Source organism: Amblyomma americanum, chromosome 10 (assembly GCF_052857255.1).
Source record: "Amblyomma americanum isolate KBUSLIRL-KWMA chromosome 10, ASM5285725v1, whole genome shotgun sequence".
Taxonomy (NCBI): domain Eukaryota; kingdom Metazoa; phylum Arthropoda; class Arachnida; order Ixodida; family Ixodidae; genus Amblyomma; species Amblyomma americanum.
In genome coordinates this window covers 45,165,876-45,192,839 of record NC_135506.1, presented here as the reverse complement: position 1 = coordinate 45,192,839, position 26,964 = coordinate 45,165,876, and the positions used below count along the sequence as shown (strand labels likewise).

At 44.1% G+C, this 26,964-nt stretch overlaps 1 protein-coding gene and 1 long non-coding RNA gene across 2 annotated transcripts; one reads left to right on the top strand and one right to left on the bottom strand.

Moving 5' to 3' along the window:
• Positions 1-58: 58 nt before the first annotated feature.
• Positions 59-4,519, bottom strand: LOC144106318 (uncharacterized). Its single transcript, XR_013308973.1, has 5 exons — positions 4,358-4,519; positions 3,778-3,861; positions 2,938-2,976; positions 1,789-1,839; positions 59-191 (listed from the first exon to the last, which is right to left on the bottom strand). It is a non-coding gene; the product is annotated as an uncharacterized LOC144106318 (long non-coding RNA).
• Positions 4,520-8,168: 3,649 nt separating this feature from the next.
• On the top strand, positions 8,169-26,089 carry LOC144108235 (uncharacterized). Its single transcript, XM_077641514.1, has 7 exons — positions 8,169-8,359; positions 16,873-16,895; positions 17,608-17,759; positions 20,105-20,185; positions 22,118-22,156; positions 23,707-23,757; positions 25,951-26,089. The coding sequence occupies exons 1-7, from the start codon at positions 8,169-8,171 to the stop codon at positions 25,978-25,980; spliced, it is 567 nt and encodes a 188-aa protein (XP_077497640.1). The 3' UTR covers positions 25,981-26,089.
• Positions 26,090-26,964: the final 875 nt, after the last annotated feature.

Sequence of the window (26,964 nt, the reverse complement as noted above, 5' to 3'; positions counted from 1 at the left end):
GATCAATACACAAAGAAGGAGCAAACATTTCGCTTAAAGATCGTACAAGGGGGGCATGGACGAGGAACTGATTATTTTATTTATTGCGCGAGAACTCACAGACACATATACACTTTTGCAAACGGCCAGGCTGATTTTATCTTTCCATCTTCTTAAACTTTCGGGGACGGTATAGCAGCAATAGTGCAGGCCTAGGGAAACAGAAGAGAAGAAAAAACTGTCACACATGTACTCAACGTCAACCTGGACAGCATTATCGCGTATTTAAGGAAGAAATCTGGACTAGTTGCTGTTTAGATAGAGTAGAAGGATAGAAGAAAACTTCAATCATTTCGTCCCTGTTTTTAGCGCTACTACTATGTCCTGTCATTTATCGCGTATATGCATCATACCATCGAAACCCAAAGTTCAGTTTTTCAGTGTAAAAGAAACAAGTATCAAGGCTTGAAAGAAAATATACGAAATACTGCGTACGAAAAGCAGTGTTCTCAGTGGTATCCTATTGCGCACCAGTGTCTTTTCATTTCTTTATTAATCAGAAATGTGATAAAAAAAGCGCGAACTGTCAATGACAATAGCCAATCAGTAGTATACCAAAGAAAAAAACTTTAGGCTAAATTTTTTTTGCTGCACATTCAGCGAAGTGCGCCAAACTCTGGAATAAAATTAATCTGAATCTGGGCATGTCTCTAATGGCGTGCTGTTGAAAATACATTCATGCTCTTTACGATGCCCGTGAGGTGCATAAAATGGTGGTGGTCACTGCTGCCCTGTTAATACTGGCCCGGATGTACTTGTGGCGAATAGGTATGCACTGCTGGGCACACGAATTTTAAAAGGTAACACTTGTTACCACAGAGAGCACGATTTTAACCGTCAGTGTTCTGAGCATTTTTCCGCCTTCTTAAGCCAGCTTCTCGAACACAACACGACGTAATGGTTTATAGGGGTTTAACGTCCCAAAGCAACTCAGGCTATGAGAGACGCCGTAGTGAAGGGATCCGGAAATTTCGACCACCTGGGGTTCTTTAACGTGCGCTGACATCGCACAGCACACGAGCCTCTAGAATTTCGCCTCCATCGAAATTCGACCGCCGCGGCCGGGATCGAACTCGCGTCTTTCGGGCCGGCAGCCGAGCGCCATAACCACTCATCCACCGCGGCGGCTTCAACACGACTTAAGGCGTTTTACGTGCCGTATAGCAATTTTTGGAGGAAAGTTTTTCTAGGTGGTTGAAAAACTGTTGTGCTTCTTTTAGTTAATTACATCGTTAAGGATAAACTAGAAACACTTATCTGTGCAGCATTATAGCGCCCCAAATGCAAATTTTATTTTTTCTTAAAACTTGCCAGCAATTATTAATCTATGGTTGTTTTTCCAAATTGCGCCAAATAGTTCAATACATTATCCCTGCTGGTACAGGCGCCAGATAATCTACTGTGTGGTCAGATTGGATTGATTGCATTTTTCCCACGAGTTTTCGGGGGGGGGGGGGGGGGGGGTAAACTAACGGCAGGTCACCTTGCATCTGCAGCCTTCGCTGGCGTAGGCGAAGTAGTGAGGCCACGAGCCGTTCTTGAAACATTGCAACGCGAGCTAAAAGGGCTATCGCTATGAAATTAGCTTGAATACTTGCGATAGCTATCATCAACCCTACAGCTACAACAGGCAGTTAGAGTTGAGTTGGCCACCACTTGTCATGCCGGAAACGGCAATTTTTTCTCTCTGAAGTGTCCGTAAGTTTCGCTGACATCAGAAACAGGCCCCACTCACAATTACTGACTTACCCTAATTGCGTCAAAGATGGCCGTTTCTTTCTCCGTCAGCTGTGTTGACGCCTGAAGAAAGAAGAAACTTGCTAAGCAAAGCCACTGTCACCGACATTGGTAGGTTAACAACAACAACAACAACAACAACAACAACAACAACAACAACAACAACAACAACAACAACAACAACAACAACAACAACAACAACAACAACAACAACAACAACAACAACAACAACAACAACAACAACAACAACAACAACAACAACAACAACAACAACAACAACAACAACAACAACAACAACAACAACAACAACAACAACAACAACAACAACAACAACAACAACAACGACGACGACGACGACGACGACGACGACGACAACGACGAGAGTGTCCCCACACCAACCGCCAGTGCTGCGGCAGCAGCATATGTGTGATAATTGCAGCGCAATTTCAACTCTTCCTTCAGAAATACGCAAGAAGTGTTCAAAACAAGTTGTTAAAAGTCAGCCACATCAGAAATCATTCGTTCGGTTTCAGCCGAAACCAGTGTCTATAAAAATGTAGAAACCGGACGAAATTTCCAGTTATGCAAGACTCTATGGATGGCTTTTCAGGCTAATTGCCACAAATTAATAGAGAAAGTAATGCAGTCCTGTTTTGCTGAAGTAAGAACTCAACGTTTTTGCCACCCAAATCTTAAAGCCCGTAAGTCGGACACGCATAGTACTCCAGACGGCTTAGAATACCATGCCTTACAGTTTATTTCCCTTCCGGGTTTTCACCTCAACACCGAAACAAACAAGCAAATAACAATCAAGCAAACAAGCAAGCAAGCAAGCAAGCCAACAAACAAACAAACAAACAAACAAACAAGAACAAATCAGTAAGTAAATAAATAATCGTATAAAGTAACGAAAGAACAAGTAAATGAATGTTTTAGTCCCGCTATACCTAGCTACATAGTTTAGGCTACCAGGTAGGACACTTCTACATTATTGCGTTTACAGTTACGTAGAGAACTGGGCGCTCATTTATGACCTGTTTTAAAACATTGACATTTCGTGCAATGCAGCACTGGGCATTTGCGTCGCAGAATCGAGGAAATCAGCCGAAGGAACAATTGAGAACGGCGAAATATACATTAGCGTCACCACAGGAGTCGTACCTTTGTGGAATCTGCTGCATCCCGAAAGCATATTTTTTCCTGAAACGAAAATATATAAATATATCTTCAGTCGCGAGGGGACAGCAATGGCAGGCGCACAAGTTTAACACTTACAAAAGAATCTTTGCTGATCCGCAGTATCAGTCAATGCCAACATCAGTAAACAGCTTTATTTTCTCGAGTGCAAAACAGATAAGAGATTGAGGACCACCTGGTTGATATAGTGCATAAATCCGGAAACATTTTCGAAGCTGATGTTGATGGTACGGATAGAGAAAAATGATTAGTGTGCAAGGCTGAGAACCCTTGCTCGGTATAAGAGTCGTTTACTTCTTGTTTCTTTTCTTCGGCTTTATTACACCAACAATGGCTGCATCGCCAGCGTACCGTTCTTTTTCGGATCAGTCACGAGGAATTGCGAATTGTAAGAAGTAAATTGAAAAGAATGCAAGCAAAAACAATAACTAGTATTCTAGACCTACTTTGTTATATAAATATTATTTCTTAGGGTGTACGACAGCCTCAGCCAAGGTATTTCCCACACCGGCATTACAAGACACGAGACACTACAAGCAATGCGAATAAAGTTGGCCCCGATAACCTATAGCAAGCATTTGTAGCACAGCTACCAGGCCGCTGGGCTGTTTTGGCAGTCTAAGTTTTAATAATATGTAAAATGTGTAGTGACTAGTATTCATCTTTAGTTTCTTAGAACTGATATAACAATAACATATCCAAGAAATGCAATCAATAGATCAAAGCATCAGTCCCAGCACAAACTCAGCACAAACTCAGTACCCAGCACAAAATCACGCCGGGACGAAGGTTCGCCATACTTACAGCGAGGTCTAGCTCTACGGCGTCCGCAATTACAGCCTTGCTCGCTGCACACTTTGCTCCTTCAGATACTATGGGCACGAACATCTGAAACAGAAGGCGTCGGATTCTGGCAACACTGTGTGCTTTCGGTGCACCCTGTAGAAACCCAGCGGAGGATTTTTATTTTGTCACTCGCTATTAGTACCGTTCTTATGTAGAATCTGAGAGCAGTGCAGGCGTATGACCGTCACTAATATATTACTGGATGAATGCGCTCAGAAAAAATTTATTGCATCGCTGGCTCGTGGCTCAGTAGCCTTGTCCTGATATCAGTGGTTATATCGTGTATACACGTCTCATCCTAGCTGCAGGCAATTTAGACGATTGATCTTGTTTGATTGTTCCTAAATATTCTTGCCTTGCTCCAGCATCCCTTAAACTTCTGCTGTCGACTCGACAAAGTGTATACGTGACCAGACATTGGCGCCTTGTATGCCTCTAGAATCGGTGAGTGTTGGGCAGTGGTATAAAAGCTGTGGTTAGTGAGTCAGTGTGATGTTCATTACCAAGCACCTGAGCTACATTAATCAAGACGCGTCACCTTCTTAAGGAGGGCCTGTCCGTCTTCGGAGTGCTCAGAAGCACAGTTCCGCACAATGTAGGCGCCAATCAGCAGCTTCAGCGCGAGTTTTTCCGATCCAGCGTTTTCACGAACTTTTTGCTCCAGAAGTTTTGAGATTTCATCCGCTGAAAAATTTTAAAAAAATTAAGACAAGAACGTACGTAACCTCCGTCAACTTACCGCACTCATTTCCTGTAAGAGTGTTAAGACTGCGTTTGCGAGGGGTGATGCCGTGAGAGAGGAAAGGCCTGCTAGCTCATCATTGGCTGAGTGGTAGTCAGCGGCATTTCGAGAAAGAACACATGCATTACTCGGCGCCAAGGTTAAAAAGATGTGACTACTTGTGGAAAAAGAAAGCAGTTTATGGAAGGGTATAAACCAGAAGTAAAGGATTACTCAAAAGTTTCCACGCCACAGAGTCTGCTTTTCAGTGGCGTATCCTGCCACTAATGATAACAATAAAGGTACTCAGAGGTGAAAATTATTCTTCTCCTATCCTATATAGAGATTTTTGGCTTTGGGTATGTCGTAACTTCCTGAATAAAACGCTCCTAAGGAGACCCTGTGGACTGGAATCTTTTGACTTAACCTGTAGATGAAGGTTGATGATTTCGCACTACGCTAAGCACTACCCGTGAACACAACACAACGAGGCACAAACGCTTCATGTTTTTCTCTGTACACGTACTCCATTAAGTGTTTTTCATGGTCGTGAAGCTTCAAACGTCACAACTACGTTTATGCAGCCTTTTGCAATTATTGGCGCACAGCAATCACCTTAAAAGCAATTGTTTGCTCTTTGAAAAGTGCTAACAGCGAGTAGCGAAAAGTAGTACTGGCCATGCAGGGAACTCACACTCGCTTCGTAAATCACATGCGCGAAGTCAATATTTATACGCTGCCCAAGTGAATCAGGATATTCAAAGTAACCCAATTACATTGTGACGACGTTCTAGGGACTAAATACTGCTTGGCCCAAATGCAGCCGTTAGCCGCGACGCTAGTGACGATTGTATCTTCACCTCTGTTTTATCAAAAAGTCGGAAGTTTTGCACACATCAGTGTGCTTGCAGAAGGAAGATAAAAGTGGGCATAATCGAAAATTTTACGCAGCAAATCCATCATGTTTTCCGCTCAAGAATTTGAAAAAAGAAAAGGTATCCCTCAAACCTTTTTTCATAATAACATCACAAGATGCGTCTTCTTAAGTCGCGGCTGCTAACGTTATCTCGGCAGTGCTGTGCGGCAGCAATTGGGCTACCGATCTGAGCCCCATTAAAGCTCTTTAACCTAGTCCTAACTCTGACACGCAGTTAAGAAGTAGAAGTGGAATTTTATACCAGCCCATGGTATATCCAAATTAATTAATCATTACCCTGTTCACCTCCACTAAAGAATGCCAAAAATTTAAAAGCAAAACGTTCCCTATGCTGCTTGGTTTGGATGCCTTTTGGCTTCCGTCATGCATGTCCTAACTAGTCCCTGTTTTCTCTTCCCTTGTCTGCTCAATAGTTTTATGCTGTTATTTGACTGACGAGTAGCATTAGAAGGTGTAATCGCTAGCAAACTCACCTTCATCGGTCATGACCGCGCGAATAATGCCAACGGAAAAGCACAAGACGTGAACAAGCTTCATGGTAGCCTAACCACTCCCGGGTATCCGCCTCGTACAGTCTGTGAGTTAGTCAGTGCTGTGTCGCGAGCAGTACACGCTCTGCGGGGGCTTATATAACGCATCCGAAGCCGCCTCACCTTAAGGCCAACGAATTCACCGCCCTTGCGGTGCAGCAAAGCGACCCGCCAGACGTGCCTCAGACTCCGCGTGAAACGACGCCTTCCTACATCGAGGCGGCGGCGTTAAAAAGCACAAGGCCGTCAGTCAAGGACTACACCGAGCGAGCTCAATCGGCGCTGTTAGTCACTTTGGCGTCTGATGGATACGTGGATGGGGCTAGGAAAGGCGGGGGATGTGTTCGCGACACTAGCGGTGCCTGCTTTCTTGAAGGCGCCAAGAACTGCACAGGAAAAGGGAAGCACTAATCGTTCCATCGGATTGAGCGTGCGCTCACTATCTTCTTACACTCCGCAGTTGTTTGGCAGAAGTTGGGAGGTTGCCGCAGCGCTACTGAAGGATAAGCGCGACCCCCCGAACGGTGACTGGGGCACACGGAAACGTGCTCTTCGAGGTCCGAATAAGTGACTCACTCATGAACACGACAAAAACAAATGCCATCCGGAGATGATGAGATTTAAACCGGTGAGTGGTTTAGCAGAAACGGCACGTTATCTTTCAAAGTCAAGTGATGCCAGGCAGTTCGGTTATCCAATTTCTATCTCAGTAATGGACGGAGCCTGCAGTCAACGTACTGTAGGTTAATTCAGTGCATAGCAGTGTCCGTTGAGTTGCATAACGATAACATTCCCAAGATTGGACTTACTGCATAGCAGTATCAGTCGTGTTGCATAAAAATACCATTCTAATGAAGGGACTTGAAAATTTGAAGTGTAAACTCTGCTCCATTGGTAGAAATCAGCGGCAGGTGTGCGTTGAGTATAAATGCATGTAATTAACAGAAATGATTCACTGTGAGGCTGACAGAGGGGCCCTCTATATATTATGGCGCCCCTGTGTATCTGCAAACGCTGTGCCGGTGGCCTTCATTGCCGAATCTTTTGCAGTAAAGTCGGCTTGTTTCTTTCTCGATCTCCCACATATGCCTCGCATTTTACAGTTTGAATATAATATACACAATGAACATTAGCACCAACTACTCACTCACATGTCATTCTGGTCACACCCGCCTGCACAGCAATCAGGCGCGAAGAGCCGAACATAAGTTGTTCAGACACTTAGACATAATCCACATCCACATCGGCCGTAACAAGCTTCAGTCACTGCACAAATTTTAGGCAGGATCCTCTCTCAACAGCCCACTTGATCATGTGACTACAAGGTGCATTCATCAAGCGCTGGAAATCCTTCTACGTGTGCCAATCCTACACCTCGTGACTGCTCTTACTGAGGGTAGAAATAAACCCACAGAATTTTGAAGAAAAGATTCAGCCAGAAGTTTCCTAATGAAGCCGTAAAGATGTATCTACCACAACAGTAGACATCCGCCTACAATTGTCCCATATTTTCAGCATCCATAAGGTAGACATATTTATCATCAAATTTTATATTATTTGTTATTATATGTACTTCCGTTAAGAGTAACCGGCCACTAAACCCAGTAGCCTTGTTTTAATGATAAGTTGGCATATTATTGTTCTCATTAATGGCACCTACCATTATCTCTGCTACGGGTACGCGGTGAGAAATTCTTGCTGCTTTTTGGCTGTTTTTCCCACTTTGCTCACGAAGAAATTCATGGCAACGTTTTCAATGCGTTTTCTCTGCCCTCAGCGTGGAATTACATTATGTCTTCGTCATCTTTGATGCCTGGTTTGGACCTTCCGTGCTTTTTTTCACTGCCTTATATTACATTTTCCACTGCTATACAGAACACAGTTACGTAATAACTGAGCTTATAATAGAAGCGTCGCTTCTTCTGCGAAACTGAAACTAGGAGGCAAACACAGAAAGTTAGCTTAGAAACAGGCGACGACATCGTCTGGAAGCTTTTTTCGAAAACAATCGCAGCCCTTGAACTTGATTAGTAAAATGTTGCTCTACTATGGCCTTTCTTCTCTGCTGACTATTTCAGCATGCGATAACATTTATTATTCGAGTTACTCTCATAATTTGCAGATGGTGACTACCACAACCAGTCGCGGTGCCTAAGGTGTTATGACGTTTGACTACCCAGCATGCGTCCACGGGTTTGATCCCGGTGGCGGTGGCCGTGCTGTCATGGAGCCGAATCAACAATGCCCCCGAACCACGAGTTTGGCGCATGTCATGTCAGCACAGTCGGATGTACCCAATCCCGAGCTTTCCACTACGGCGTACTTCATAAACGACATTGTGGCTTCCAGCACGTAAAATGCCGCTAACCATTAACTAACGGCTACAAGAAGCACGCATGACATTAACTGGTAGCACTCTGACACTATACGCTGATCTCACAGTTTTCCGTGCTGCGGGTTATAAAAAGTTTTGTGTTTACGGACGTACCGTAATTTCTGAAGTCCGCAGGGCCCTCTCCTTGCTACAAAAAAAAAATGCTATAGTAAGATACAACATAACAAAAGGAGACTGGGAAACAACAGCTTATGTCCCGTGAGGTGCTGGACTACTGCGCTAATCAATCCCAGGGAATCGAAATCGCCGTTTTAGCGCTACAATGTTCGAAACAAGTCAAGGGACCAAAATGTGGTACTGCCTGTGAGTCCAACCACCAAGGAATACACGCGTCGTGAAAACAAGGCAAGTTTTATCAGAGAAGCGTCGTTGTCATTTGTGGGATGATTCACCTGAAAGGAACCGATAAACTTTAACTGTGAACACAAACAAACAAACAAACAAACAAAAACATACAAACAAACCATTTGGACAGGAAAGATCACGTTGGGAGTCGAATGGCCAAAATGTCAATTTTGGAAAGAGAAATACCGGACAGTCCACATCTCCAGATTGCCGGTAGAAACATGAAAGATCAACTTTTCAGCACGAGTAGCTTGCGAACAGTGATAAAAAAAAGGCGTTGTCTTGTCACATGTTGAAGAAGTTAACTTGTACTTCCTTCAACTCAGTTTATTACTTACACAGATTTCTCACTTACACAGAGCCTAGAGTTCAGAATGCAGTAAACGCGTGCCTAAACCCGCAACGGTGCCTAATCATTGTTCTCATTGGCTGGTTTGCAGTTTGTGACTTTGCTTTCAAATGGCAGAAGCTGCAGCTAGCGCGTAGTGATGAAGGACGCGTCGCAAATTCGCGGGCCGAAGGTCGCAGTCGGCGGTCGTGTGCCATTAGGAGGAAACAGGCGTCTCATCTTGAGGCTATAGCTGAATGACAAATGCAGCCACGGGGAGGACAGCGTGCGCCTAGCCACGTTTTCAATCGTACGGAGGCCACTTTTAGGGCCTAACACTTTCCCAAACTATTACTGACGTCTTTTCTTTCTGGCAACACAAGAATTGCGTTACATCAAATTCTGGTATGTACTAAGTAATTACAAGACAAATTTGCAAATCGTCGCTCTTATCTTCTATCCCCCTATCGCAAAAACAATTACTTCTGAGTAATTCCCAGTCCGTGTGCCATCATACTCATCAAATGTAAAAGTGGCAGCTGAGTGCACAGTGATATTTCATGAAATTTTAAACTGAAATGTCGAATTTACCCCGACCCTATGGAACAAAGTGAGACTGTGCAGGGGTAAAGTAGAACACCCTTCCAAAATCCACATTTCCAAGGCGCACTACAGCATATGATGTTCTACTGCCAGGTTCTTATAGCCAGGCAACGCGATATTGTTGAATCTCCCGCATTCATCGCAACTCTTCTCGGTTTTAGAATCACGAATGTTTGCTCCTTCACTCAGCCATGTTGAATGGACATGCGATTTGACTCGATGTATAGCGCATGACCATGAGGTTTGCAATATAATTGTCTTCCTGACCAAGCAGGGCTTGCTCCATCGCCAGAATGTGTTGTTCAAACAGGCGTTCGTGCGGGCCGTACAGGGTGTAGTGCTGAGGTTCGCAAGACATTTTTTTACAGCTTCTGCTTTTAATATTCTCTCTTGTTTATTGTGCTGCACTTGGCGCGCCTTTGCGAATATCAAAACGCTTGGGGTATGCACACCTTTCTTGTTTTCTGCATACATACTAGTCAGCGTTCATTGACTTTTCTTATATTCTAGGCTGTTCTATGGAGAGGGAAAACACGGGTGGAGCTTTAGAGCGAGCAATTAAATTGTTACTTATATTTTAGTTCCTCCGAGAACAACACAATCGTTTTTTCTTCCGTCTATGCTTGGAGTGCATGGTGATACACTCTGAACATAAAAACATATATATGAGAGTAAAAAGGGGGTAATCTGTACTCCTTTTTACAAAAAGGGGTGTGCTAGAAGACTTACTCATTTCTGTCTGGAGTGTACATAGGGAGCCATTTTTTTAAGCTTTTCCCGCTAAAAAAAAAATCTGCTGACAAGAGCGACGAAATTCGTGCAGAATATATCCGATTGCAATAACAGGAACAAGAAATGTATCACTTTAAAGCAGTTATTGTATTTTAATTCAAGGTTATTTTGAAACCGACAAAGCATTGCAACCACATGCTGTGGAAAGGCAAGATTCCTCATCCCGATTTGAAAGTTGCGAGCGCTTTATAAACGTAGAGAACAAACTAAACATATTAACTCATTTTCTAAGCTTTATGTCCGTTTATTTCTGTCAGCTTTAACACTAGAAATGATAAAGTTTGTTGTTTACAGAACATAAATGCTTCGTCGATAAACGTAGCGCTTCTTGCGACAATCGTCGTTAGACTTTGAATGCATGATCACTAGTTTTTAGAAATGTATTATCGAATAAGCCGAATGCTTAGCCCAGCTGCTTATCCTCTCCGATGTGGCTATTAATTATACGCTTACATTTCCTCGTTCACAGCGAATGCAAAGTTAAACGCAAGGAGAAAAATGCTTAATAATCGTGATAATATACAGCTACCGGAAAATTAGGCAACATTATTTTGGTATTGTGATCGTTGGTGCTTGCGACTATATTTTCTGGGACTGGGGAGCGCTACATTCAAGACAAGGGGACAACACCACATAAGGACACCACGATACATGAGCGCTCGTGTATCGATCGTGGTGTTTTTTTGTGGTGTTGTCCCCTTGTCTTGATTGTAGCGCTCTCCAATCTCAGTATGTACAACCAACTAGCCCCCTAAAAAGCTTTACTGACTATATTTTCGTTTTCTTTGCACTCCATTGAGTCAGCGTGTTTTCATACCAGTGTTATTTTGATTTAAAAGGAAACTGAAGAGAACTACAATCAAGTTTCTGTTCACAGTAAAAATAGATTATATAGCAATTTCTTCCTATGTTCATGAGTTATCCAGCCGCAAAATACAGATTTAGTGCGGATAAAACTGCGATAAAGCCTCCGAGATCCGCCGAAATTTTTTGTCGCCATACCACAGCATTTTCGAAACCGGCAGGCCATAACGACACCAGTATTTCATTTTTCGGCCTTCGCTAACTTATGAAATCCCCGTTATCAGTGAAAACAACACGTTTGCCACTGGAACGCGGCAATCAATCGATATAGGCCAACTTTGTCTTCATTGTTCTTATGCCTTCAGCGCGCAATTTTCCTCACGTCATGGTGCAGGTGTATACAAAAAGCTTTGGGGATTTTCTCAATCTAAGCTAATATGGGTCGCGAGCTGTCAACCACCTTAAAACTTTCAAGATTATTAAATGGTCCTGGTATGCCTAAACATCTAGCAGGTCCTCAATGGCAAAACCTCTAGAATATAAAGCCCTCCATTTTGCGCCACAAGCTCAAATCGCATGCAATAAGTTATTTTACTGCTGTAACAAATGTCATAGCCATACTTTAAGAGAAGGTGATAGTTTCGGTGGCGTCAACAGACAGTTAGGAGTAATGAACAAGCTAAATATTCTTTTTTTATTCACTGATCGACGTAACATAATTGGCACTAGGGTGATCATACAAAAACAAGTTAGAAAGGGTTTTCGCTTTCAAAATGCTGAAAGCTGCTGACATTATGCTCACTCAAAAACAGCAGTTGAAGAAGAGATTTAGGTATCGATGAACGACCTTATTTAATGGTAGAGGGAGGGGTCTACAGAGTAATAGACGAAGTATGCCATTTAATGTAGCTCGAAAAGTGCATGACATAACGCTGCTGTATAGTAATGTGCAGATATGACTACAAGATACTGGCGGCAATATACAATTACTGCTGATCTCACAATAAAACACAGGATGATTTGCACGCTCCGCAACGCCCACAACCGTCTCAGCAACATTCAGGGACCTGTGACAAGCCTGACTGATTTGTCAAAGAGAATAATTCAACCAGGAATATATGCCGTGCTACATGGTCTCTCTATAAGGACAGCGACGACATGTCCAATTAACTAGCCACGAAATGCATGACCAGACACCCATTAAACGCCCCCAGGACAAGGGAAAAACATGTCCTCAGTCGCACGACACGTGAGGAGGAAACAGAGATCCACTACTAAGCTGAACACGGATCACGGGAGCGTGACCAGTTCTCATGCATCTTGTTCCGATAAAGTCGTTGAATAATTCACGGCGTAATTCGCAGCAGTGCGCCTACTGCACGTGCACATTTTGCCACGGTATAGTCACCAAGGTTACTTTCGAATGCGACATTGCTTTCTCGTGCCGCTTATCGGTCGATCCGGGGCACTCGAGAAATAACATGATGATCACATGCCCATGTTTTGTTGCGTTTGCCGGACTCTTTAGCATGCTCATCCAGTCGAGTGGAACACATTGGTACTTCTATAAAAGAGTCAGGCTCCAGCTGAGCAGTGTATGCAGCGACAGAAAGAGGCATTCTTTCGTGCAGTCGTCGGTTGATTCGGCAACCATGGATTTTAGGCTCTTCTTCGTGGCACTGCTAGTTTCTGCAACCACCGTGGGAAATGTTCAAGGTGACGAAATGTGAAGGCATGACTCCGTAATGTTTTGCCGTGTGTATAAGATAAATGAACTTAACAAAACCGACATGGCACTATTGTATGTTGCCGGGCTAGTTGGTTCTTCGTGTTAACTTGTGAAACAAGACGCGACATCCGTGCCTGTGCTTACCATCTAGTCCTTTTGCATATGTCAGTGTAGCGCGCTGTTTCACAAGCAGCTAATGTAAACGCAGCGCTGCCAGCAAACTTCCTGCCGCCGTGTTGACAGGTACTTTCGCGAATATTCGCGAACTACGACGGCTGGCTCAGTGATATAGTTAAAGTGCCGGCTAGCGTTGAACGCTTATTTGGTTTACCATTGCGTGCGAGACTGGTTCCAGGTCTGGAAGACGCATTTGCGAGATTTGCTTGCCATTGTCTGCCGTTTTTATGGTCATCCTAAAGAACGTAGCGTAGTGCCATTTGCCCTTAATCTTTGAGGTTTCATACGATTACAGGTTACGGAGTTCTTGGAGACACAACATTTATGTTCAGTGACCCGAAGCCTATGGTCCTCTGAGCAGTACCTACATTGAAATTAGTTAACCAAATATTAGTTAGTTATATGTGAAATTAGTTACCTACGCGAGACTAGGTCGTTCTGCAAGTGTTAACCTTTGTGTTGGGTGTATTTCGGCACTGGAAGAAAGCTCTGTCGTCCTACGCGGCAGGATGACGCCATCGACACTTCCGACGGCTATTTACCGTTAGGCGTGCTTGACTACGGCACCTGGAAGCATGCATAAAGCGCGCGTGACGAGGAGTTCTAGCACTCATGGAAAAGGATAGATGAGTACCTCCGTTATCATGCGTTCCATGGCTTTCAAACTATGAGATAAGCGAGATGAACTGTGTGGTATCTGTCCCACGAGTTGTTAGGTACGCTTTGAAACCAATGCATGCTGGCAGATGGTGCAGTCTCTGTATGCACATAAGAATTGTTTACAGGAGTGGGCTGCTGTACGGTATTTAAAACTTTAGCACTTTCCACGACTTGTCAGATATATAGCCCTAGCCAGCTTAGATTCAAGATTATCGCAAATATGGTACGCTAAGAGCTTGGAAGAGCACGCGGATGTCCTAAGAAGCCGCCGCTTCTGTGAAAACCAAAATTGCCCGTCAGGTGCCTCATAGCTTCGGTAAGATCCTGTTCACTCTCCTTGGGCAATTCATCCAACTTATGATCGTTCTCTCCACGAAGTCTGCGCTGTGACACCTGTTCTATGAAACATAGCTTGACTGTGTCCGAAGAAACCTCGACATGCCCAACGGCCCTACGGCTATTGGTCCTTGAATGGTAGTCACCAACATCAAGAACAGACGCTTAAAGGTTCTATCTAATACGGGCGACAGGGAGAGAAAGGAAAAGAGTGAGGGCAGGCACCAACCGGGGTGTGCAGCTTTCCGGCATTCTATTGATCAAATTAGTCCGCAGTCGCTGGATCCAGATGGAACCGCGACGAATAGTTCCGGTAGATGCTGTGACTACTACAATACTCACTAACCCGTTTATAATAACAATGAGAGTAACGTTTGCATAAGAGGCCCTGAGTCATTGTTCGTTGACGGTGTGCTTTCTTTTCCTCGAAGAAATCCTGCCCTGTTGGCACCGCTAGCGTCGACCCGCCGCGGTGGCTCAGTGGTTAGGGCGCTCGGCTACTGATCTGGAGTTCCCGGGTTCGAACCCGACCGCGGCGGCTGCGTTTTTATGGAGGAAAAACGCTAAGGCGCCCGTGTGCTGTGCAATGTCAGTGCACGTTAAAGATCCCCAGGTGGTCGAAATTATTCCGGAGCCCTCCACTGCGGCATCTCTTTCTTCCTTTCTTCTTTCAGTCAATCCTTTATCCCTTCCCTTACGGCGCGGTTCAGGTCTCCAACGATATATGAGACAGATACTGCGTCATTTCCATTCCCCTAAAACCAATTATTGTTGTTATGGCACCGCTAGCGTGCTAAAATCCATACGAGCACTACTCGCGCGACATGGACAGCGGACCGCAATTATCTCTCAATCATGTGTCCACGTCCTACGTCTGTTCCAAGTCTTACTCCAAACACTCGCCCGTAGACTACTCCGCCTTCCGATTCGTTGTTAAAACGCGACGAGCGGAACTAGTTTATTTTCGACGGTCTTACACTGACAGAAACCACAGTGAATGGTGGTAAAACGGAAAGGCCGCTGACAGGTTGGGGATAGTGCTTCAACGTCCCTTTCAATTAAGAATATTTTTTTTTTCGTGTAGCTTTCAGTAGTTGCTGATTTAAGGACCCTTTAATGGGGCACCGCGAAAAAATTGAAATCGGTATGTATCGATATATATTCCAGTATTTCAAAGACGAAGGTATTACTTCAACTGAAAAGGAAAATTTTGTAAACCAGAAAAAGCAGAAAACTGAGACGCTGGCGTCAGCGTCACCCTCAACAGTCGACTTCGCAAGTAAAATGGCGCATTCAAACAGTTTTAGCTTGAATCACGGATGCCAGCCTACAGGCAATTCACCTGAAAACGAGAATTATGGAGTTCTTTTCGCTAAAGGCATCGCGAGTTTGAACTGAGTGGAAGAAAATACTTTTAATCCAGTTTCCGTGGCAATATACGCGTGTTTTGCGGCCAGAAAAACATCAAAATAGCCGGAAAGGTCCTTACAGTGTCCGTTTAAGCACTGAGAGGGCCCTCTAGGCTATCAGACACGACTTAACTGAGTGGTCCAGATCAGTTTCGACCACGAGAGGTTCTTCAACGTATATTGAAATTGCACAGCACAAGGATGTCCTTTCTACTTCGCCTCCATCTACGTTCGGCTGCCTTTGCCCGGACACGTACCTGCGAACTACGAGTGACTGAACCGCCGCGATTTAATGGCTTGTCCAAAATCCTCCGACGAAAAAATTTTAATAGTCGAAGACTTTAAGGTACTGTTATGGAAATATGGAAGGTAATGGTTCATTCGTTAGGTATGCAGCAAAATCTTTCTTTCAAAGTTTTTTCCATCGCTCGTATCGGCTACTTAAGGCTGTAATAGAAAATCAATGGAGAATGATTTTTACTACAGCAAAAATGTTAATAGCAAAAAAATACAAGCCTGCCAACGGGAGATGTGGTGATATATTGATATTTATAGTGAAATCTTACATTATATGAAACAAATGCCTTCGTAAACTCTTTCCGGTTCAAAAGAGCTTGTGTTTAGAGTTGTGTATGAATGAAATCAAAAAAGATTATGGCCCATGCCCGAGAACTGCGAGACGGTATCCGTTGTCGAAAGTCTTTAGAATAATCTGAACCAGATCAGAGCACTGATAAAGACAAGAGGGCGTTTATTATGTTAACGCCATGACGAGTAATCAAAGCCACAAAATAGACCGCCATATGTAATAAATGTTGGACACTTTTTTCTCCTAATCAGCAGACAGAACGGAGTCTATTAAGCAAGTTTTCATTGTAAGGGCCTTTGGAGAAGTTGTTCAAGTAATGAACCTACATCAAAAAATAAATCCGAGACATGAGGTTCCCTACTGGCATCCAGGAAAGCAGTTTGATGATGTATCTCTGCAACATAAGCCCCCGCGGTGGCTCAGTGGCTATGGTGCTGCTCGGTTTCTGACCCGAAAGACACGAGTTAGATTCCAGCAGTGGCAATGAGATTTTCATGGAGTCAAAATTCTGGGGGGCTTCTGTACTCAGCAATGTCAGCGCACGTTAAAGAAGCCCACGTGGTCGAAAATTTACCGGAGCCCCCCACTGCGGCTTTTCTCATAGCCTGAGATGCTTTGGGACTTTAAATACCATTAACCAAACCGAATCTCGGCAAGACACAGTGCGCAGGTGCTGATTACGTATGCTGTTGCGGCAGGAAGGATGAAGCAGGCATTTACCGTACGTTAAGTGACTGCGCATGAAGTAGAAAATGCAGGGGGCTGTAAACAGTACGAATTTTCTTTGCACTTTGCAGAGTATTTGACAGTATTCTGGTTGCCTGCAAAGCCTTGATTTGACGAATGTTGCTAGATAGTAACCCAACAGGTTATCAATCTATCATATATTAAGCAGTTATCAATCGCGGCTTACGTGATTATCTTTCCACACGTTGAACAGAAAGCAAGACCACCTAAAACACATCAATAATACTGTGATACTCGGTTTTCCCCAAGCTGCCAAAGAGGCTTTTTATATGCTCTATTTAGGTCATCTTTGGCGCACTTATTGCTCTATTCTCATTTGTTGTTTTTGCTTGTGATTAAATATATCTTCGCCCGGTGGCTGGTAACCCGAAAGACGCGGGTTCGATCCCGGCCGCGGCGGTCGAAATTCGATGGAGGCGAAATTCTAGAGGCCCGTGTACTGTGCGATGTCGGTGCACGTTGAAGAATCCCAGGGGTCGGAATTTCCTTAGACGTTCCCGAAGCCAGCCCTCATAGCCTGAGTCGTTTTGTGACGTTAAACTCCTATAGTCCATAGGTTCCTTGGTAGCACTACTCTGTATATAGTGCTTTTTTAGCTTTTTAGGGGTGTCAGTAAAAGTGAAAAATAAAGCAATAAATCGATAATTTTCCAGCGAAATTCTAACCTGCTTCTTGTGCCCGAGCAGGCCAGGGAGGCGGCCTGCTGGAGATTGTGCAGACGCTCTTGGATGAGAAGATCACCGATCCGGGGATCAAGCAGTTGGTGATGAGCAAGCTGCCCGAAATCCAGGGCTGCCTGATGGGCATGGTCTCTATGACGCCACAGGTGGCCATGCAGGTGGGGCATAAGCTTAGTGCTCGTAGGCGTAACATATAGGCTTTTTTGATAAAAATGTCTAATTGGCGCCGGTTAAGTGTTTAGGGCGCATGTACACAACTGAGTACCCACCGAACTCGAAGTATTTTGTGAGAGCGCACGCACTCCGCCTAGCAGCAAATTCACTGTTTCTTGTGAATATAGGTTCCTTCACCGCGCTCATAGGGTGCTTTCCTTTTCTGGCAACCACCGAACGGTCTCAGCGTTCTTGGTAGAGCGTTCTTCACAGTTTTGATACTGAGTGAATTTGTTATGAATTCTTCTACCACTGGTGAACCTTCAGATCAAGAAATGTTTCCAATATACATCGAGCATTTATGTGCCAAATGGTTTTGTCACTTTGCACGAAGTTTTGTACAAGCTCGGGAAAAAAAATTGTACTTTCCATGTTTGCTTTGGGAAGTTACGAATCAATTTGGATTTCTTGATACCTAGATACAGTCGAGGCCGTATATTCTTATTTGGATAGTTCCAATTCTTGGATATATCGGATGCATAGATTATCTCCTCGAGTATACTTTGTAAAACTATGGGAAGGTTGCGCATTCTAACGAACTTCAATTTTGCCGGTCGTTCGGTATAGGGAACGGCGCGTCGCACCCTTGTAAGTGGCCACTCTCCTAATTGTCCTTTAGAGCGCCGTTCTCGAGAGTTGTGTAGCTGGACGGCCTTCGGCATGTGCTGGTAGCTCTAGCGCTGTGAACCGCGTGACGATGTGAGCACAGTGTGTTCTTAAAGGTGGCCTTCGGTCTCTTGTACTGAATTTCCACACCGCAGCTCTGTAATGCGGTGGCGCAAATCTAATTAACTCAAGCCTAGACGCGGTCGCCGCGTGGCGTGCTTCGCTGCCGAAGACGTTGCGGTAACAAGCTGTGCCTTAATGAGTGATTTTCTACTTGTAGTGTATTTGAAACAGGACCAGTCATCTTATGTTAGGTAGCAGCCAGCTCCAAAGCCCCGTCTGCTGCGGCTTCGATGCGAACCAGGTTAGGCCTAACAACGAAAAGCGAGCGTTGCGTTGTCAAAGCGCTGGCGGGCGCCACATCGCTGCATGAAGCACGTCAATTGAGTGGGTTGGATGCATTTTGCTTTCAGGTTACTTAAACTTATTTATTGCCATCTTTATATATCGAATTATACATATATCGAACTCCTTGGCGATTCCCCCCGAGTCAAATATCTTGGTTCGACTGTTGAGTATATTCAGAGGAAAGTATTTCTTGTGAACTGAAATACCATGCGACATTTGAAAGGGTCGAGGTTGTTTTAAGCATGGCTTTCACCAAGAGTTTTCCATGTTAGATTGTGCATATTTATGTGTGAAGAGGTAATGAAATTGTCTGAAAGAGCAAGGTTTACGGAACTAGTGCTCAGCGTCTTGCTTCTTGGCTGTGATGGCTGGTCTGTTGTCCCAGTCATGATTATGGTTAACAGATAGCAGCTCATTTCGCAGTTCCTCCAAATTCGTTATTACTAGCTTACCAATATCCCTCAAGACGAAAGTGTATATCAGTTGTCCCTTGCGAGTACTCACCTGTAAGTTAATGGCTAACGAAAAAGTTTAAAACAAATCGAGGACCGCGCACCAAGCAGCGAAAATGAAAAATTATAAAGGTTAACTTAAGATACGGACATTACGAAAGAGAAATAAAGAGCGATAGTAGTTAAGGAAAGAACCGCGAGTTTAATATATCCTGTGCAAAAGGGAAAGGGAAGATAAACAACGTTTTCTTAGGCTAATTCGGTGCATTCTAAAAGAAGGTAGGGGAAACAGGAGGCGGAAAACAGTTAGGTGGGCGGATAAAATTAGGTAGTTTTCCGCAATCAGGTAAGTGCTTGCTTATGTAGGGAAGCAATATTCGAAGCCTTTGCCCTGCAATGGACGTTGTTAGAATGACGATGTTAATGATAATAGGCTTGATCCCTTCGATTTTTTGGTCATAAAACATGTTTTGAAGTTTATTATTGGATATTATCAAAGCGGTAAGAGTTTGTTTGAACGAAGAACGCATCGTTAAGACTAATCATAGAGAAGGCGAGCATAGTATAGGCGCTGCACTTGGAAATGACTAATACCTAAATACGTCCAGCCGATCAGCATTTTTTTCATTAATGGGACGTGTTCTGATTAGAAACTGTCCTCGTCTTTTATTTGCTTTGTCTTGACGCTGCGCTCTTCGTTCAAACATAACGTGTGATGAACTGACCCCTCAGTCTACACTGTTGGCGGTAAGGCTTCTCATAAATTTTTACTTATGTTCTTCTGAAAGACAGTCTCTGTCTTCTTTGCCGATTCCTCTTTTCAGGTCATCGACCAGATGATACCGGCTCTCAACGACTGTGGCACTAGAATATCGTCCGCATCCGAAGATCAAAGATCAGCAATTGTAAGCAGCGATCATCTGTTTTATGGGCGGTCGTTTTTTTTGTATTCATAATACCTCTATCTGTAGGGCATAGTATAGCTTGAGACGAATCTGCTTCATGTTACTGACGGTCAAGGCAGTGAGTCAAGGCTTTTTGGCAGTCATAGCGTTTAAAAATGTTCGTTTTCTCTTCCTTGTCTAGATGCGGCTCGAACTCCCAAAGAGCTGGATTTGCGTGCAGCAGCAAGAACTAGTGCATGTCTTGGGATTTTCCTTTAAATTTACGACATCTTTGTTTCCTTTAGTTTTGAAAGAAAGTTCGGGTGAAAAAGGGGCAGGGAGTTGGCAGGACATAATTGGCACCCACACTCCGTAGGGGGTTTATAAAGCATATACAGCCCACCGGGCTTGCTTTTTGGAATGAGCTTCCCGGCTCGTTTTTCATCACTTGCGATCGGGACCTCTGGATGGTGGGAGAAACTTTCTCCATCAACCTTTTTAACTTAGCAGTTTCGTGGGTGTGTGTTGTTCCAAGAGCCCCTCTAAAAGCTCACAGGCTAACATTTTGTGTTGTATACTTCACGAATACTGTACTCGTCTTTTATGTAGAGTGCAGCAATGTGAGAGTTTATCGTTGTGGAGAGGCTAGCAACACTCGTTGGCAGCACTTTCATAAACACTGAACTAAATAAGTGGTTCACTTTTTACACGGCCCGCCGTACGAGGTACCACAGTTGCTGCCACGACGAAGTGCCACCACTGACTGGCATCTAGCGTTTTAAAAGTGCTGTAAACTCATCATCGCAGATGCCTTCTTGCGATTAGTTGGCTTTTTATTTGACAAATTTGCAGTCAGGATTTGATGTTGAAGGAGCTGTACTCGACGAAAGCTTTTTTTTTTTGTAACCATGGGAAGGCTGCAAGGATGGAGCGTCCATAAATGTCCTTTCGCCAAATAGCTCGGACCACTGAGGGTGCGCCTTACCATCTGGCGCTTTGCTCTCTATAAATCAGGTTCAATCTGTCCCTGGTGTAGCTGGTGCGATGTATGGAAGGGTTTTTTTTTCTTGAATTTTTAACCTTGGAAGTTGGTAGTTACATACAAGAGCTTTGTAGGCCTATATGTGCAGAAAATAGCTCGTGCCTGACGAAGCGGCAACCCTTGTGAGCGGGGTCTGTTTTGTTAAAATAAGCATTATATAACGAACATTTACGATATACTATGTTTTAAAAGAAAACTATTAACTGCAAGCGCTGACATTATTTCGCTGTGTACAAAGCGAGGGCGTGTTTGGGCTCCGTAGCTAGCGGCACATAACCAGAAATAGTTGCCGCGGATTATAGTACTCTGACTGCACTCTGACTGCTTTTTCCTTTTCTCAAAGTGCAAGTGTTTTCCACCATTTCGGATCTTCACTCTACTATGCGTCTTAATGGTACTAGCAAATGGACGCACGGTGCTAATGGGACTACGTAATGTCTTACTGAGCGCTCGGTAGAATCGTAACTGGCTTCAGGTAATTGATGTGACCGGTACTCATACAAGTATCCCCAACATTTTTATTATCAGCGTTATGCTTGCTTAGAAGGACTTTGGTGTAGGCCAGTTGGTATGACATCGTGACGAGCAAAACCGCAAAACAGGACGGGACTGAGGGGGCCCTGTGTTGTCGCCTGCCTCAGTCCCATCCTGTTTTGCGGTCTTGCTCGTCATTATGCTTGCTTTTCTGTAGAATATAGCGGGGTCATGATTACTGACGTCATTACGCAGCACCATTGCGGAATGGAATCGAATGCACAAAACGTGCGATATGTAATTTATGCTGTACAGCGGTTTACCATTAAATGGGGTGAACAAAAACGGACCCAACACGAGAACTGCCATTGGAGTGGATCTGTACTGAATCGGAAAGCGCCTAATTGATTATTTTTTTCCTTTTGTTTTTAACCTAGTACGTGAGCTGCTCGCAGGAGGCGGTTGCTAGAGTCAAGGTAAGCTTGCATGAGTGTTGTTATTTTTGGGTGCACTGAAGTTTCCCTCTGCCCTCGAATGAAAAGGAATAAGAAGAAAATTTTTAAATACTACGGCGGAAGATAGTTTGCTCTCGAAACAAAGGAAGAAAGAATAAGAAAAATTCTTATATGCAGTAAAGCAGAACATACCATATCTTCAGCTCCTTTGTCCCGCAGCGTTTAGGCTTGGTGTTGTTTACATACTTATTTGGTATGTCTCACTACCACTTCTTACACATTTCGTGTGTTCTTTACAATGAAGTGAAGTGATAATTTTTGTAGCAAAAACTACTCATCTCAAGTAAACAACCCAACCATGTAAACGCCCAACTGAGCTGGGCTCCGCTATTTTATATTAATCGTGAAATCAAGAAACACTGATCAGAGGTCATTAATCCTGTGGACGGTGACGAATCCGCCCATTTAGTATTCACGTCATTTTTCTGAGAACAGCGCTCCTCAAGCGCATTTTTTGTCAAACTCAAAATGCAGAGCGCGTCGTGCCTAAGACAGCGGAAGCAAAGGTATCGGTTTTTTATTAAGGAATGAAAACAGCGTTGCCTGTGAAACTGAGAAACGTTTGTTTGTTTTTTTCTTAGTTAAGGAAGGAATTAGAAAACGCGGCTGATAAACTGAAACTCATTATAGATTTTGTACAAAACAGCATTTTTAAGGGCTTTGAGACTTGATATTACTAAGGCTACTTGCTTCTACAGGAAATAAAGGCTCACCGCATAAAATGAACTTCGTTAGTTACTCGAGTAAAACTTTTCCCTACGCTAGTTGGTGCTTCAGTCCCTTACTCTGAAGGAATACTTATATAGCAGACATACTGTGGCGTGCTGAGTTTGCATAAGATGAGGAAAAATCATCCAACAAAGAAGTTTTCAGAGCTTTGAGTCATGCTGTTCTGTAAAAAGACATTCAACTTGCAGGTCAGGATTTGAGGTTTCCTAATATTTATTAGCAGAAGGTCGGAAACGGCCACAGGGGCGACCTGTTAGCTTAAAAATTTGGTTTGCGAGGAAAGGAAATGAAGAGGATAATTTTTTCCACATCTCGGTGGACACACTAAATTTAACGGAACCAAGCAGCGGAAATGTGCATGAGTAACCGGAGAAACCCATGTGACGTCTACCGTTGCGTAGATTTCTTGAATACAGGTAACATAATCGAGGAAATTTGTTTCAATAGCTGACTAAATGCGGCAGGTTGAGGAGGTATTTCTTATATTGCGAATTTCCCGTTCCACTAGTACGCTTAAACGTGATGTTCGTTATACGAGTGCGTGACTATGGGCAGGAACTCCGGAGTTGACTTGACGCCTCTGAAATTATTGCTCGCTTTTGTAGTACATGCGGGTACAGCAGGCATATGGGCCTAGATTGTTCAGTTAAACATGTGATTTTTCCCAATGTTCTTCGATACGCTTTATGAACGGTTCTTTACATGTCTTTACTTCTACAGGCAGGAAACTGTTTTAATAGCCCTGTTGTTTAGTGCTACTAAAAACAATTTCTACCTTCCAGACTACAACTGGTATGGGCGCCGACGATGCTAAAATCTTCGACGACGGCATGGTGAGTTCACCGTTGAAAAACCTTGTTGTGAATAAGAAAGAAGCGCTTGTATAGTTTGCTGCAAAAACCAGATTTCAAGCACCCCTGCAGGCAGGCTGTCAGGAGGGGGTCTTTCCTTCATACCTCGTCTCTCATGCGACAGACATGGCCTACACGCGCATATTGTATTTGTTTAATGCGCACGTAATCGTTTAACACGACTAAAAGTGTTTCAGCGATGGGCATCACTCCCACAATGACAATACTACATAACAGCAATGAATGTGAAATAACCGGTTTTAGTCCTGGAGAATTTTTTTTCTCAACCGGTTCAAATGTCATTGAAAAGTTAACCTAGCCTGTTTTCATTTCTATTAAGAAAAACTGATGTCCAGATGACTGCCGTTCTTTCAGATTTTTAAAGACATTGCAAAGGGTTTAAACTGTATAGGTTGCTGTAGCGCATGCTATACGAGACCTCCTGAAACATGTTCTTGAGAAGCCTTCACGAAGCCTAACGACACATATGCACGCCCCACGTACGCGAAGCACACGTCCACTATATGGTCACGGTCTAGTTACCGTGAAAGAGATATTGAGAGAGCAGTGCTTCCTAAGGTAACAACTGAAAAACGCGAGAGTGACTGAGACGACTTAAGTGACAGATCTTTGCACCGCTACTGCACAATTCCTGCTGTGCGAAATATGTTATGCGCCTGAACGTAAAACACGTATTTCTCCAGTCCAGGAGGAAAATATGTCCTTGTTTATCTCTATCACATTACGCAACAGCTTCTATTGCTACAACTGACCCCACACTCGAGAGCTTTATGGCTTCGTCCTCATGCTACCGAGAACTCCAGTAAGCCGTTGCGGTGAACTCCAGTGCGCTTCAAGCAGGGCGCTTGTGTTTAAACATTTATAGGTGCTTCACGAACCAACGAAACCCTTCTAATTGTTGCTTCCCAAGCAGCACAGGTAGCCGGTCCAATATTGGAAGGGGATGGCATCACTCTGGTCCTTTTCGCAAGCGGGAGGTGCGGGGTTCGATCCTCAGTGCCGCCGGGTACCCACCGGTGATACAATGGGTACAAGCTTTCCCCCGGCCTGGTGCTCGGCTAGTAAGGGCTGAAATGTTTGGAAAATTGGTCTTTGACCCCACCTTTAGTAATCGAAAAATACCTTGTGCCATGGCGCTCTTTGGCCACAGACGCCCTTGCGCCATAAAAATCCATCATCATCATCATCATCATCAACATCATCACTCTGGTCCGTTGTAGGATTGGCCTTTGCCAATACATTTCCAATATAAGGCCGACAGCCTGTGGTGCTTGGGTTAGAGCACGCTAGGGGCCGAGCGGAATAGCTAACAGAGACTAAAGCAAGAGGATATTGTGACGCTCATCATCAAAAACCGGTCTGCCATGCGTATGCGCTGCACCTACCATAGACCCTCTCTTGATGGCGCCACGAGTAGATGTCGAGAATGGCCGCATACGTACGGAACTTCTTTTCATCCTTTCGTGACTTCTTCGAAAGAGGTATTCTTTTAAACATGAAGTAATTTAACTCCCGATTTTAGCGCGCTGCGGGTGACCTTGGCGTGGGAACGTAGGAGAACACGGAGCCGAACCTAACCGAACATAGGCGAAACTTTCAGTTCACACACCCCTGCTGCCCACGTACTGGGCTGCCGTCTGAACAGCGCATGCATTAAGCACAGCATCTTCGTGGTCCCACGGTGGTAAAACCCAGCGTGTGGCGCGAAGAAGGCGAAGTTTTTGTTGTTGTTGATGTTGTTGTCGTTGCTTCAAAAGCGATGAAGCTCTGCGCTGCAGTCCAAGGAGCGCTAAAGCCCCTTGAGGAGCGCACGGGCAGTTTTCATGGCACTTGATGAGCAAGGCTTGCCGTCGTTACGTAAGGCCCGCGCCGGTGACACAGGACATGTGGCGCCATCTATCAGTATGGCCGGTAACCAGTTATGGTCGCGCGGGTAGCATACATAAAAAAGGGGCAAAAGAAAGCCAAGCGAGCTTTCGCTCGCGAATTGAAGCTTAAGAAAGAAAACCAGCTTATCTGGGGCACTTCCTAGGACTCGAGTGTGACTAACATGATCTATGAACCGTCCTAGAATATGGTAAGCCTTTCTCGCAGTGTATTTCATGCTTACCTTGAGATAGTAGTTGAATTTTTCGCATTTTCTTTCCTTCACAGGCATGCTTGCAAAAAGCACTGGGCTTCTAAGGATTCCAAGCCATTGCTTCGTCCGGATGTCTTACTCTGCTCCACAAAGGAAATAGCTAACAAAGCAGCAGACGGCGACGGGACACACAGCTGAATAAAGACGGTTACTTACGAGTTATGTATGTGCTTACGTCTATTTCACCAACAGAGGTCGGGTCGCTTTGTCGTTTACCAAGTACGATTCAAATAATATTGCGGCAGCCTCTCCGGCGGCCCACGTAGCTATTAGTGAGGCCTCCATCAGAGCTAAATCGATGTCGTGCCCTCGTTTGTTTTGATTGTGAACTATAGGCTGTGTGCGGAACGAATCGCGGAAAAAGGGCTTGTGTGCATAGAAATGCAGACTGAACAAGAAATTATTCGATCGCACATCCGTAATAATGAAAGTAAATGTCACCATAATATCAATTATCCGTGATAGCAAACTTTATTGCCATTAAATTAAATATGGCAATAATATAAATAATTTGTGATTACAAACTCAAATGCCAACGATTGCCGAAGGACGGCAAAAATGTGTTGAGTAGCTGCAGCGGAATTTCCGATATTTTAAGCACCAGCCAATTACAGCGGTGTTTATCAGGGCCTACAACGATAGCACTTAGCCAATTCTTACCCTCTTCAGCATTTCACGCCACTTAAGTGGAAGAAAGCCTCTCTTTGGGGAGCACAACACAGGCACCAGCATCGTAAAGCGCATGCGATTTAACATGTCAGTTTTCGAGGGGAGCAAAGGTGATGAGATGTTTCAGTGCATGCTGTCAGTGGGTAGAAGATGGAAGCAATTAAGTTTCTCTCATTCTCCAGAATACTGAAGAAGAAATTCAGGTTTTTCAGTGAAAAGGTCTCAAAAGGTCATTAATTTTGTTGTACTTGATTCGTTGGTAGAACAAAAAAAAACGTGGGAGGCTGATTTTTTATTCCCGTTTATCAATAAAGACATGCACAGCTAGTGAACTGAAATAATACACATCTAATTGATGT

Bases quoted from the DNA above. Each gene is read 5' to 3' on its own strand.
- LOC144108235 (XM_077641514.1), top strand. From the start codon at position 8,169: ATGACGTTTGACTACCCAGCATGCGTCCACGGGTTTGATCCCGGTGGC. The intron at 8,360-16,872 runs GTAAAATGCCGC...CTGTTGCGGCAG, and splicing joins GACATTGTGGCTTCCAGCAC to GAAGGATGAAGCAGGCATTT. The intron at 17,760-20,104 runs GTGGGGCATAAG...TCCTCTTTTCAG, and splicing joins CGCCACAGGTGGCCATGCAG to GTCATCGACCAGATGATACC.